At 43.2% G+C, this 14,581-nt stretch overlaps 1 protein-coding gene and 1 long non-coding RNA gene across 2 annotated transcripts in view; one reads left to right on the plus strand and one right to left on the minus strand.

Annotated features, from left to right (window-relative positions):
• LOC140064222 (uncharacterized) overlaps positions 1-14,581 on the minus strand; it is a 113,759-nt gene that overhangs the window by 33,649 nt on the left and 65,529 nt on the right. The gene's annotated exons all lie outside the window — the stretch shown is intronic.
• SRMS (src-related kinase lacking C-terminal regulatory tyrosine and N-terminal myristylation sites) overlaps positions 11,227-14,581 on the plus strand; it is a 39,393-nt gene continuing 36,038 nt past the window's right edge. Inside the window, exons 1-2 of the mRNA XM_072110894.1 lie at positions 11,227-11,721; positions 13,420-13,541. Of these exons, the coding sequence (XP_071966995.1) occupies positions 11,333-11,721; positions 13,420-13,541 (511 nt within the window). The 5' untranslated portion in view covers positions 11,227-11,332. The remainder of the gene's footprint in view (positions 11,722-13,419; positions 13,542-14,581) is intronic.

The following is a 14,581-nucleotide window of genomic DNA, read 5'->3' on the forward strand; positions in this document are numbered from 1 at the left end:
ATATATAACGCTACTGTAGGCGTAAGTAAGCCGTTTGGATTCTCCTATGGCTATTTTCTAGCCAAGTATTAAAGCACACTACTATGCCAGATGAGATGACGCTGAGTTATGAAAAAAATAAACATAAAATAAAAAAGGAAATGGCAGACTGTGCCTAATTGAAATCCAACCCCGGGCCCTAATAAATTTTCCCACTTCGGTCTTTGCGATGGATATGTGCGTCACTAAGCGCAAAACACAGTGGTCGCAAGTCTCACTCCAAATTGCTCACAATTTGCTAGTAGATGCACTGCAGCAACTACAGCCACCAGCAGATCAACCAGAAATCAAATATATATAACGCTACTGTAGGCGTAAGTAAGCCGTTTGGATTCTCCTATGGCTATTTTCTAGCCAAGTATTAAAGCACACTACTATGCCAGATGAGATGACGCTGAGTTATGAAAAAAATAAACGTAAAATAAAAAAGGAAATGGCAGACTGTGCCTAATTGAAATCCAACCCCGGGCCCTAATAAATTTTCCCACTTCGGTCTTTGCGATGCATATGTGCGTCACTAAGCGCAAAACACAGTGGTCGCAAGTCTCACTCCAAATTGCTCACAATTTGCTAGTAGATGCACTGCAGCAACTACAGCCACCAGCAGATCAACCAGAAATCAAATATATATAACTCTACTGTAGGCGTAAGTAAGCCGTTTGGATTCTCCTATGGCTATTTTCTAGCCAAGTATTAAAGCACACTACTATGCCAGATGAGATGACGCTGAGTTATGAAAAAAATAAACGTAAAATAAAAAAGGAAATGGCAGACTGTGCCTAATTGAAATACAACCCCGGGCCCTAATAAATTTTCCCACTTCGGTCTTTGCGATGGATATGTGCGTCACTAAGCGCAAAACACAGTGGTCACAAGTCTCACTCCAAATTGCTCACAATTTGCTAGTAGATGCACTGCAGCAACTACAGCCACCAGCAGATCAACCAGAAATCAAATATATATAACGCTACTGTAGGCGTAAGTAAGCCGTTTGGATTCTCCTATGGCTATTTTCTAGCCAAGTATTAAAGCACACTACTATGCCAGATGAGATGACGCTGAGTTATGAAAAAAATAAACGTAAAATAAAAAAGGAAATGGCAGACTGTGCCTAATTGAAATACAACCCCGGGCCCTAATAAACTTTCCCACTTCGGTCTTTGCGATGGATATGTGCGTCACCAAGCGCAAAACACAGTGGTCGCAAGTCTCACTCCAAATTGCTCACAATTTGCTAGTAGATGCACTGCAGCAACTACAGCCACCAGCAGATCAACCAGAAATCAAATATATATAACACTACTGTAGGCGTAAGTAAGCCGTTTGGATTCTCCTATGGCTATTTTCTAGCCAAGTATTAAAGCACACTACTATGCAAGATGAGATGACACTGAGTTATTAAAAAAATAAACGTAAAATAAAAATAAACTGGCATACTGTGCCTAATTGAAATCAAACCCCTAATAAATTTTCCCACTTTGTTGTTTGAGGTGGATATGTGTGTCACTAAGAGCTAAACACAACGGTAGCAAGTCCCCCTGCAAATTCCTCACAATATGGTACTAGCTGCACTACTAGTGCCAGCAAGCCCAGCCACAAGCAAATAAAAAAAAAAAGTATAACGTTATTGTAGCCCTAAGAAGGGCTGTTGGGTTGTTGTAGAATCACTCCTGCCTAACAGTAAGCTAATAGAACACCCTAATGCTTTCCCTGACCAGCAGCAGCTCTCTCCCTAGCGGCATCCAGACAGAGAATGATCCGAGCAGCGCGGGCAGCGGCTAGTCTATCCCAGGGTCACCTGATCTGGCCAGCCAACCACTGCTATTGACGTGTAAGGGTACCACGTCATGCTGGGTGGAGTGCAGAGTCTCCTGGCTTGTGATTGGCTCTGTTTCTGGCCGCCAAAAAGCAAAACGGCGGGAGCTGCCATTTTCTCGAGCGGGCGAAATACTCGTCCGAGCAACGAGCAGTTACGAGTACGCTAATGCTCGATCGAGCATCAAGCTCGGACGAGTATGTTCACTCATCTCTAGTTATGATTGTTGGTATGTGCTTTATAGAGATAGCTGTAAACCAGATTTATGGATATGTCTAGGGCTGCTGTTTCCTTGTTCCCTTTTCTGGATGAAAACACAAGTAAAACCTCTGCATACAGAGATAACTGTGTTTGACACATAGTAAAGAAGATCACCTCATCAAATTGTACCCCGCAAAGCTGCTGCCCCTCAAATACTAGTGCCCTGGAAACTTGGATTTACCTCTGGAGTCACGCCTTTCCCATGTGAACAGGACTTGAGCATTCCCAACAAGAGATTAATTGATGTGCTTTTTAATGTGGCAATCAAACTGGAAATACAAACATAATGGTTAATCTATAAACATTATGGTAGGTATATCAATCTGCTTTTATTTATCATACATGTGGCCTATTATCTTTTCATTTGTGCCATGCACCACATTTCTTAAGGGTTAGATAGTTTTTAGACCCTGTTATGACTATTGCGACAAAGGGGACCTCCAGGAAAAGGACTACATAGTCGCCAGATTTGTCATCCAGCATCAGGTGCATCCATCACACCTGTAACGGGTGCTCCCACTATCCATGTCGCGGATCGTGGGTACACCCATGCTCCGCTGTATGCCTGTCCCCGTCCCCCTGCCCGGACTTACCTCTGCTGGCTCCTGCTGTGCTCCGGGTCACGGCGTGTAGGCCGCATGCCTCCTGTCTTCCAGGCCGCTCCCGTTGCTTGGGCGCGTGCGCGCTGACTTCTCAAGATTTAAAGGGCTAGCGTTTCCTCCGTGACTCCCGTCTCCAGCGTTCCCATATGCTACTGGTGTGTCCTGTCTTCCACCAATTCCAGACGCCTCCGTGTCTCCTGTCTCCAGCATTCCCATACGCTTCCTGCTGTGCCTTCCAGGGTTCCGCTCCAGTGGGGTCCACTGATCCACAGACTCCTACCTACGGACTCTTCCCATAGAGACTTTTAGTTCTGTTGTCTGTGTGATTGTTACAGCAAGATCCGGCCATGGACTCCGGCAGGATCAGGGACTTTGCCAAGGATTCTAATCAGTTGCTGGCAGGATCAGGGACTTTGCCAAGGATTCTAATCAGTTGCTGGCTGATCTTTCCGAAGTAGTTGCCCAGAAGTCCCAGCAGCTCTTTCTTTTGGGAAAAACAACTAAGCAGAGTTGCTTCCATCCTTCATCAACTGCTTGATTCCCAGCAACTTCGAGGTCGACTTCGAGACGTCCGCCTCGTTTGGCTCCGGCTTTCCCAGAAGCCTCTCCAGAGTCTCTGGCTTTTCCAGGGGCCTCTCCAGAGTCTCTGGCTTTTCCAGAAGCCTCTCCAGAGTCTCTGGCTTTTCCAGAAGCCTCTCCAGAGTCTCTGGCTTTTCCAGAAGCCTCTCCAGAGTCTCTGGCTTTCCCAGAAGCCTCTCCAGAGTCTCTGTCTTTCCCAGAAGCCTCTCCGGAGTATCCGGATTTCCCAGAAGCCTCTCCAGAATCTCTCTGGCTTTCCCAGAAGCCTCTCCAGAGTCACCACCTTTCCCAGAAGCCACTCCAGCCTCCGGCTTTCCAGAGCTGCTCCAGCCTCCGCAGCTTCCCAAAACTGTTCCAGCCTTTCAAGATCCGCTCCAGCCGCCGCAGCTTCCCAAAGCTGTTCCAGCTTCCCAAGAGCCGCTCCTGCCTCCGCAGCTTCCCAGTGCTGTTCTGGCTTTCCAAGAGCCACTTCTGCCTCCGGCCGTACTGCTCACAGAGGAGTCTATGCAAGTTAGCAGAGTACGTCTCTCGGCCAAAGGACACTCCAGACGTCTCAAGGATAATCCCAGATTGTTCCCTGCCAGGTCCAAGCACCTCATCGAGGTTTGTAATGTTTCTGCTTTCCTTCTCCTCCTTGACGGTGTCCCGTCAACAAGATGAATTGGAGAAGGTGAAAGAAAAGGCTGAAGAAGAAGAGAAGAGTTGGTACTGTCACAGGTGCTCCTGCAATCCATGTTGTGGATCCCGTGTACACCCGTGCTCCGCTGTATGCCTGTCTCTGTCCCTCTGCCTGGACTTACCTTTACTGGCTCCTGGCTGTGCTCTGGGTCCCAGTGTGTAGGCCGCATGCCTCCTGTCTTCAAGGCTGCGTGCTCCCATTGCTAGGGCGCGCACGCGGACTTCTCAAGATTTAAAGGGCCAGCGTCCCCCTGATTGGCGCTGGCTAATCTGGCTCACCCTTTATAATCTGGCACCTCCCTTCCTTCCTGGCCGGATCTTCAGCATTCTAACGGAACTTCCAAGGTTTCCACAACCCGCTTCCCACAGCGGTTCCTGTTGAAGTGATTTCCCATCAGCGTTTCCAGACGCTCCTGTCTTCCAGCGTTTCCAGACGCCGTCGTGTTCCTCCAGCATTTCCAGGTGCCTCCGTGTCTCCTGTTTCCAGCGTTCCCATATGCTTCCTGCTGTGCCTTCCAGGGTTCCACTCCAGCGGTGTCTTTTTTTTTTTTTTTTTAAATGTATTTTATTATTTTTCCAGAAATAACATTAACATAGAGTAGGCGAATTAGCCTACAACATACCGAACGCAGTCGGTCACAAGTCAGATATTATTTGTTGGATACATCACATCATTCAAAGTTTATACAGTAGCATACTATAAATGTGTCCCCAACAGTTGTTTTTTTCATGCTCTTAAGATGAGCGGTTAGTATCACATGTATAGGAAGCAAGAATTAATTTGGCCCACCCTGATATACCTCTGTTGTCCGCGTAAGATATGTCAGTTCTTTTTAGTAAGTGTGAGCTCGGAAGTCTTGTAATCCTTCTATGTGCATACATATTTCCATGTCTAATGGTAAGTGCATGTCTGTTCATATTTTGATAACTTGATCCACAAGCAGACAAGAAAATTATTAACATAAGCAACATTCAACGATTTAATCTAATATGAAAAGTAAAAGCTATTTTGAAGACGTGTCGTGTATCTAATCAACTATTTTTCCGTGTATGTACTGGAGGAGAATGGTTAGTCAGGATTTGAGACTTTACTTATTGATGAAAATAACTCGAAGAGGACCACAATTCCCAGAATTTTTGGAATGTTTTAACTCGATGAGAGCTGAATGCCAGGGATTTCTCGTACGCGTAGGTATCATTCAGAATATCAATGATCTCTGAGAAAGGAGGGCATGTGGATTGTTTCCAGTGTCGGGTTATTACCAGCTTCGTAGCTATCAGTAAATGGCTAATCACTGATCTTTGAGAAGGTTTGAATGACCTTACTCCTATCAGTAGAAGGGCCATCTTTGGAGTGAGGACAAACGGTTTGTGCAGTAGGGAAGAAATTGCCGAACCCATCTGGGCCCACAGGGGGGAGATTTTCTTACACTTCCACAGTATGTGTAAGAGCGACCCAACATGATCACAGTCCCTCCAACATTTGGGAGATGAGGATGGGAATATGAGATGAAGGCGGGACGGGGTGTAGTACCATCTTAGGCTTGTCTTTATGGCCACTTCCTGAAATTGTGTACATCGAAAGGTTTTGTATATGTCCTTTAAGGCTCTACTCCATTCTATGTCAGAGATTGGAGTATTAAGGTCCCTAGCCCAATTTTCCCTCGGTTTATTTTTGGTTAGGTGTAATTTGTCATCTAGGGAATTGTATATTATAGAAATACCTCTAACTTTCTTTCCCTTATTCGTCCACAATCTCATCAATTCCTCGTTCATAGATGGGGATGAGGCTGGGAGCGATGTGAGAAAGTTGTTTATTCTGTGGACCGTTAGAAATTCAGAGAGTGGTATATGAAATTTGGTGTGAAGTTGGTTTATCTCCACCTTATCTGAGTTTGGTTTTATCTGGAAGACATTGGTTATTCCTTTAGCTTTCCAATGGTTGATATTAAGATTTTCTAGGTTCTCTCCCAAGAAATCTATTGATATGTTTTGTAGGGGAAGTTTGGTTGTTTTTGTCGATCTGGATATGTAAGTCGTCCAGCTTCTGCTGAGGCCTGTATTGTATGTAGGTCTGAATGTGGAGGTTTTAAGTCCCAGAGGCCCGAGGTTAGTCTGTGTTTCAGAGATGTGGTATTTGTGAGTGCTATCTCGAGACGAACCCAAGCTTTCTCTTTGTTAGAGTTCCACCAATGAGACAGTTGTTCGATTATGCATGCTGTTTGATAGTCTTCTAGGTTTGGGACACCCAGCCCCCCCGCCAACCTGTGTTTTGTCATTAGGGTCATGGCTGTCCTAGGTTTTTTACCTTGCCATATAAATTTTGACAATTGTTTCTTTACCTTTGAGTAAAAGGATTTTGGGATGTTTATTGGGAGCGTGCAGAATAGGTAGAGGAATTTCGGCAACACCATCATTTTATATAGTGCAATTCTCCCAAACCAGGAAGTAATCACACTAGTGTATTCCTCCAACTAAATCAAAAGTTTTGTTTAAAGAGGTCGGCAGTCGGGCATGTCAGTTTCACCCCTAGGTAATCTATAGTGTCTGATCTCCAGTCTAGGTTGAAATTTCTTTTCATTAGGGAAAGGTCCGTAGACGGTATAGAAATGGGGAGGATTTGTGTTTTGGCCGAGTTTAGTTTATAAAATGAGACCACACCGAAGGCCTTTTAGCAAGTTCAGCGAATGAGTCAACGAGGATTCGGGGTTAGTAAGCGTTAAAATCACATAATCCGCGAATAATGCTAGCTTATGCGTTTCCTCTCCTATCGTTATGCCAGTTATTTGGTCTTCTGATCTAATGGCTTCCGCGAGTGGCTCTATGGATATGTTAAAAAAGATAGGGGATAAGGGGCACCCCTGTCTCGTGCCGTTGGTTAATTGAAATGATTTTGACAGGACTCCATTGACTAGTACTTGGGCGTTGGGATTTGAGTACAACGCTTTTATGGCGGAGCAAATTGGACCTGTAAAGCCGAATTTATCTAAGGTTGCGAACGCATAGGACCAGTTAACACGGTCAAACGCTTTTTCTGCGTCGACCGTTACAAACACTGCCTTAGTCCTACTTTTCTCACAGTGTTGCATTAGAGATATTATACGTCGTGTGTTGTCAGGGGCTTGTCTGCCTGGAGTAAAACCCGTCTGATCATCTTTTATGATATCTGGGGTGACTGACATCATGCGATTGGCAATTATTTTAGCATACAGTTTGATATCCCCGTTTAAAAGAGAGATGGGTCTATAATTTGAGATCTCTTCTGGGTTTTTGCCCGGTTTAGGAATTGTTGTGATGGTAGCTCTTAGCATATCTGGAGGAAAGCTGCTTTGTTTGATAGCCTTATTGAAGACATTTTCTAGATGTGGAGCTAGAATGTCCCCATATTTTAGGTAATACTCATTAGCAAAGCCATCAGGCCCCGGGGCTTTATGTTTTGGAAGTTTTTTGATGGTTTTAATGATTTCTGGAATTCTAATTGGCTCGTTTAGCATTTGGAGTTGATCAGTAGTTAATTTGGGTAGTTTGACCTTGTCTAAGAAGGTCTCTATTTCACTCTGTGAAGGAAGGGATGTCTCAGAGTTGTTCTTCAGATTGTATAGAGAGCTATAAAAGTCTTGAAAAGCATTAGCTATCTCTCTTGGCGATAAAACTTTTTTTTTGTTATTGGATGGAGTATGCAGGAGATTTTGTTTTTCTGTGCTATTTTCTTAACCCTGGAGGCCAATAACTTCCCTGCTTTGTTATCTTGAGAGTAGTATTTTATTTTCAATTTTTTGAGATTTTTCTCATATTTGTATAGAAGTAGGTTGCGAAGATGGACCCTCTCTCTTTTTAATTTTTCTATTGTAGAAGGATTCGAGGCTTTTTTATTTTCATATTCTAATCTACGGATATTCCCCAATTATTCGACAATGAGTTTGTCTCTTTGGCGTTTAATTCTGCCACTTAGATTTTGGATAAGTCCTCTGACATAGACTTTGTGTGCTGACCACATGGTGAAGTCATCTAGATTAGAATTTTTATTGAGTATATAGTAGTCATGTATATACTGTTCGATGGTTTTAGCGTGGTGTTCATTGGCTAATAAGGATGTGTCCAGTCTCCAGATATAGTCACTGTGTTTAGGATGGGTGTCAGTAATTGTTATGGCCATTGGAGCATGGTCTGACCATGAAATCTCCCCAATGGAAGCACTCTCTATCCTATCAAGCATATCCTTGTCTGCTAAGAAGAGGTCGATTCTGGAGTATGTTTGGTGTCTAGCTGAAAATAATGTGAAGTCTCTTTCGTCTGTGTTATACAGTCTCCATATGTCAAATAACTCATTGTCTGAAATGGATTTGTCTAAGCTTACACTTAGGTTTGGATTTTGTAAGGTGGTATCGATTTTGGGTGATGGTGGGGCATTGAAGTCTCCACAGACAAGTAAAACGCCTTTTTGAATAGATTTTGCTTTTTTTAAGACCTTTTTGGTGAATCTTAATTGGTGTCTGTTCGGAGCGTAAAGGTTAACCAACGTTATGTCCATGTTGTTGATTGTGCATATCACAATTATGAATCTACTTTGTGGGTCCACTATTTGGGAATGTATGGTCAGTGCTAACGTGTCTCTGAAAGCAACCATGACCCCTCTCTTTTTTTTTTTCATATGTGGAAGTAATCACTTTAGGGAAATGTTTATGTTGTATTTTTGGTGATTTGTCAGTTGCTAAGTGAGTCTCTTGGGTGCATAGTATATCACATTTTTGTGATATGGCTTCCCTCCACATGAATGCTCTTTTTTGTGGGCTATTTAGGCCTTTGACATTTAAGGATACTATTTTATATCCCATGTTTAAAATTATTTTAACCTGATAAGGCTAACGTGTGTAATATTCTCCTCCAGCTGTTGGTGGTAAAATGTTTAGTGCTTCTGCACTGGGTTGAGTATTCACGTTTGTCAGCTAAACAATATAAGTAGCAGTTAATCAGTACAAACAAAAAACAGTTAAGTTAGTTAGTTTTTTAAGTACAAATGACGTACTCAAGTAAGTAGGGCAAATGTGGTATTAACATAAACTAGCCCTTTTTACCGCTGTGCAGCCGCTACTACAAAAATCTGCATAGCCATTTTCTAGCGATAGTTCAATATCTATCTAATTAGTAGCCACAGTAATCTCAGTGCCATCATATAATTAACCTTGCATCTATAACACATTTAACATAAATACCGGCTCCCCGGTTTACCGATGATGAGCATTCTCCACAGGCTCAGGTGTCATCGGGTAAGTCCCAGGTATTCAACAGATCCAAACCGTCCTTTGGAGATAGAACTACATGTATTTTATCTTGGTAGTTGATGAGTAATTTGATCGGGAATCCCCATCTATACGAGATTGCGTACTTGCGCAACAGCGCAGTAAGAGGTTGAAAATCTCTTCTCGCCTGTAATGTAGATGCAGACAGATCGGCGTATAGCTTAATCGTAGAGTATGGAGACGGAAGACTCTGGTTTTTCCTTGAGTAAGCTAATAATTGGTCTTTCGTGTGGTAGAAGCAGTAGCGTGCCAGTACATCCCTGGGGGTAGTGTCTGGCAGATTTTTTGGTTTTGGGACTCTGTGGGCCCTGTCCACACTTAATTCATAATCCAGTGCTTTAGGTAGGCAGGATTTGGTTAGTTGCATCACATAGTCTCTCAGTTGTGGACCAGTAATCGACTCGGGGACTCCTCGGAATTTAATGTTATTTCTCCTATTTCGATCCTCATAGTCTACCAGCTTAGCTTGTAGGTGTGATACTTTGTCTTCCAATACCTGATGCCCATCAGCTAGGTTGTTGAATTCTGTGGCGTATTCCGCCATTTTGGATTCTACGTGGGAGACTTGTTCTTTTATCTCAGCTATGTTGTTTTGGAGGGGGATTATTAGCTTTAGCAAATTTGATGTGAGGGAGGATCGTAGGGCTTCTAACATGTCTTTTAATAAATGTTCTGTTACTGCCTTGTCGGAGGTTTGGAATGTCTCAAAAGCGTCTGCTTCATCTGCGGTTGTCGCCGGGCTTATATCGCTTCTATTTTCCCCCCATTGCTCTGCTTGCGGATTAAGCTGCAGCCGCTGGCGTTGTTTAGCCGGACTACCTGTGGGTGTCTCATGGGGTGCGAGGCTTACCTCCGCGCCTTTCCTGGGCTTAGCGCTCTGTAAGTCGTTGTCTCGCGCAGAGCGGGAGTTCTTTCCTTGTTTCGGGATACCGGAGGCCATGTTGTCCGCTGGCGGTGAAGGAGTCTCCGACCACCTGGTAGGTATTTCAAAATCAGAGTCTGTATATGTTGATGCTCTTTCACCAGTTACCTTGTTGGTATAAGCGGTTGGGGATTTCTTTGTTCTGGCCGCGCTGTTTTCCGGCTTGCCTGATCCCTTCAACCTCGTGGCGCTGGCGCCATATTTGGCGTGATTGGCGGTGGCCTGAAAATACTGTGGGATTCTTCTGGCCGGCAGGCTGGAGACTTCACCCCTCTTTCCCATTAACTTTGGAGGGTATGCAGAGCACTCGTGAGGGTGCTTCGGGTCGCTTTTGAGGGGTGAAGGCTATATGAAAGCTGCTCAGCAGACGGAGCTAACGCTTCACGCAGCCATCTTCATAGGCGGCCAAACCACGCCCCTCCAGCGGTGTCTTCAGTCCGTGCCAGCATTACCAGTGTTCCTCCGTGTTCCTGCTGTCATCCCAGGCTTGGACTGTTTCCTGCATACCCTGTACCTTGGATGCCACCGCAGGCCTCATACCATCTCCAGAGGTAGTCCACAGGGTCCACTGGTCCACAGACATCTCCGGACTCTTGCCATAGAGACTTTTAGTTCTGTTGTCTGTGTGACCGTTACAGATCTATATTGTATTGTACTTTATCTCCTGACTTCATACTGTATCCTTTATCATAATTTAAGATGCATTATTGGCATTGTCTATGCATATGCAAGTCATATGTACCTGTTATCATTAAAAAAAGTATTAACTTATTTAAGTTTTTTAAACTTATTAAAAAGATATTTGAAAAGGAAATGTTCGTTCTCTGTATATGCAAAAAAAAAAAAAATCACTGTTAGTTCATAGTCACACTTGGAAAGTGTGAATGATCACCTGTTTGATCACCCGTTTCTACTATCAGTGTAGCATTAGCTTCTCTTTACAGCAGAAATACTGGTCAGGGCACATTCCTTTTGCCGGTCTTACTGGGGAATTTCACTTTTGTTTATAAAGGTTGAGGTGATCAGGAAGTGAAACAGATAAAAAATAACTGCACAGATGAGGAGGCAGCAGTTACCTACAACGCTGGCGGGAGGGTAATCAGCACCTGGATTGGGCTACACGCTTCATCGAATTATGGAGGAGTTCTGTAGGAATTATTTGAAATTTATGATGTGTTTATGGGATAAATTCTGGCCTCCTCCAGAGGTACCATCTGCTCCTCCCATAGCACATCCCAAGCCCACCATAACTCCAAGTGTGGACATAGTCGCCGTTCTTTATGACTTTGAAGCCAGAGGCCAGGAAGAAATGAGTGTACAAGCTGGTGAGGAACTCTGCTTGATCAGAGACGAAGGGGATTTTGTCTTAGCAAGAAAGCTTACAGGAAACATGGAGATGGGACTGGTGCCTGCAAATTATATCTCATCTTTAAGTTTCACCTCTAGTTCTCATGTAACAATGGACTTTCCTGTTAAACCCAACAACTATATCCTCAATAGCAATTCCAGTCTGAGCAGTGAGAGGTAAGTAGCCGGACAATAAACACTGTCCGTAAAGTTTCCTATCTGTCAAATGTGATTCTGAACTTCCTGGTTCAGTCATTTAATTCCAGAACAGCAGCAAAGACTGGCACACAGGCAACTCAAATAGAGAGAAAGTAAGGAGGGATTGACTCCACTATTCACTCTTTCATTCATTGTTGATTGTTACACCCTAAGGCTATGTTCATACAATGAGGATTATGTGCTCTTAATATACAGCAAATCAAATGACAGGAATTTATTGGATTGACTATAGATTCTGCTGGGGAAAAGTGGGAGATTTCTCTCGTCAACATGTTGGCTAAAATCACAAAAAAATCAGATTTCCAATAAATACTTGCTGCAGAACCAACTACTGTCATCATTACTACCATGAGCTATAAGAAGATCAGAGCACACTAGGGAATAGATATTTTACTATAAATTACAATCTGAATAATCTTATTTATTTTATTATTGTTGCTATTACTTCTATTTGTAGAAGTGACAGGACTGCCTATTATTACTTGTATTATGAATGACTATGAGATTTTGCTAAGTGTGGTATATAGCCCAAGAAACAAGTCAATTCATAATAAGATAATATGAGAAAAACTATATATTATTAATAGAATCATTAGAAGCATTAATAATTGTATTAATATGTTGTTTATATTCTGCATAAATGTAACATATCAGCTTCACCCTGACAAGTATCTAACCTAGGTGGATATCTATTTATTTTTTCTATTTTTCATAAAAACAACCTGCAGGAGATTCACACATGGGGGGAAGGGGGTTTATAAACTTCTCTTACATTTACAATGACTTCTAAATGTTAGGGAATGTAATATTGGTACCTACACCAGTGCCAAAAAGAGATAGCAGTTGTGCTCTGCAATGTCAATGGATCCCTATTCATCCAAGTGCAGTGGGTAGACATGTGGCTGAAGATACAATGGGGGTCATTTACTAAGGGCCCAATTCGTGTTTTCCCGACGTGTTACCCGAATATTTCCGAATTGTGCCGATTTTCCCTGTATTGCCGCGGGATCTTGTCGCACGCGATCGGATTGTGGCGCATCGGCGCTGGCATGCACGCGACGGAAATCGGGGGGGGGGGCGTGGCCGAACGAAAACCCGACGAATTAGGAAAAACCGCCGCATTTAAAAAAAAAAAGTGTTGCAGGACTCGTGCTTACCTTCACCAGGTATAGGCCGGTGAACTTCAGTGCATTCCGGCGGGCCTGGGGGAACTTCAGCGCAGCAGCGCCACCTGATGGACGTCGGAGGAACTGCCTTAGTGAATCCCGGCCGGACCCGAATCCACTGCAGAGAAAGCGCCGCTGGATCGCGAATGGACCGGGTAAGTAAATCTGCCCCATTATGTGATAATGACATCTATGTTCGCAATGAGGCTATAGACCAGTTTTGTAAGATTTACCAATAGAAGCTGGTAGATAACCCCCCTTATATCTGTGTAAAGAAACTCGCAACATGTGACTGGCTTGCTTTTTATATTTATAACATTATTTGTTTTCTAGCTGCAACCTGCAACTCAGTGGCAGCAGCAAAGTCCAATTACCGGCAACTTTCTTTTATTTTTGTTATACTTTTATACTGTCTGTAAGTGGATAAAAAATTATATGCAGCAAATAATTTCCTAATCCTTATTCTCTCCCAATTTTTCTTTTCCAACAGCTGGTATGTAGAGGTTTCCAGCAGACTAGAAGCAGAGAGATTACTGTTGTCTCCCCCTAATGCCCTTGGAGCCTTCCTTGTCCGCCCCAGTGATACCAATCCTGGACTATTTTCCTTATCAGGTAAATGCATGATTAAACAGTAGGCACATGGGGATGTTATGTCCCTGGAACAGAGGGATCACTATTTTCCCAGACCATTATAATTCCACCGGGGCCACAAAATGCCATACTTGACTACTTGCTGGTAAATATTCTTATGAATGATATAAACAGAGTACACCCCTACTCCCCTCCACCATCCCCAACGAACAGTGCCAACAGGATGACTGCCTTTTAGAAAAAAAAGACAATGTAACTTCTCATTTTAAACAAAATGAGCATGTTGGCTCTTACCACAATATGTTTTCATTCACCACAATAATGAGCATGTCTATTAGGAGCAATCAACAGTTTTGAGTGACAGCCCTCTTTGAATCAAACCAAGAGTGTACAGGGATGGTGTTTGCAAGGTTTTATCCCTAAGTATCCATGTTAGTTGTTATTTCACCTTTTCCATAGCAATACACTTGGTGGAGGAGGACAAATAAAGGAAAAGCTGCTTAAGGTAGCCTTCCCCTTTATGTAAGCGTTCAGCCACGTCTGGTGGTGCACCGTAAACACCAATGTCGTTTCCTTCGAGATTGATCTCTTTAGATATTTCACAGGTCACAGGGAAATAAGAGAATATTGCACCTCCTTGCATAAATTTTTATGAGTTGGTATTTACTTATCAGTCATGTTCTCAGTTTACTCATTGCTTAGGTGATGTCAAAGGTCTTAGAATGGAATATAACATTTTTCCAGAAATTTAAAGGGACCTTGAGTGGACACTTTTGTGAGGCACAGGGTGACACAGTATAAATGGTGAAGCAGGCAGCTGGTGACGGTTGTGGGGGACATGAAAGCAAGTGGGCTCAAATGGCTAATGATCCTATCATATTAAAATGTAAACATAATTTTCCAACAGAAAACTTACTTTACCCTTAATGAGATTTCCACAGGACATGTCATAAAAACATAACATAGGTCCCAGCTCACCTATGTTGCAAATAGTGGACCACAACTATATTCCCATGGCTGAGGCTAATGGAGAGTTAGCCACATGTGCACATCCTCTCTAT

This window comes from Engystomops pustulosus, chromosome 6 (assembly GCF_040894005.1).
Source record: "Engystomops pustulosus chromosome 6, aEngPut4.maternal, whole genome shotgun sequence".
NCBI classification, from domain to species: domain Eukaryota; kingdom Metazoa; phylum Chordata; class Amphibia; order Anura; family Leptodactylidae; genus Engystomops; species Engystomops pustulosus.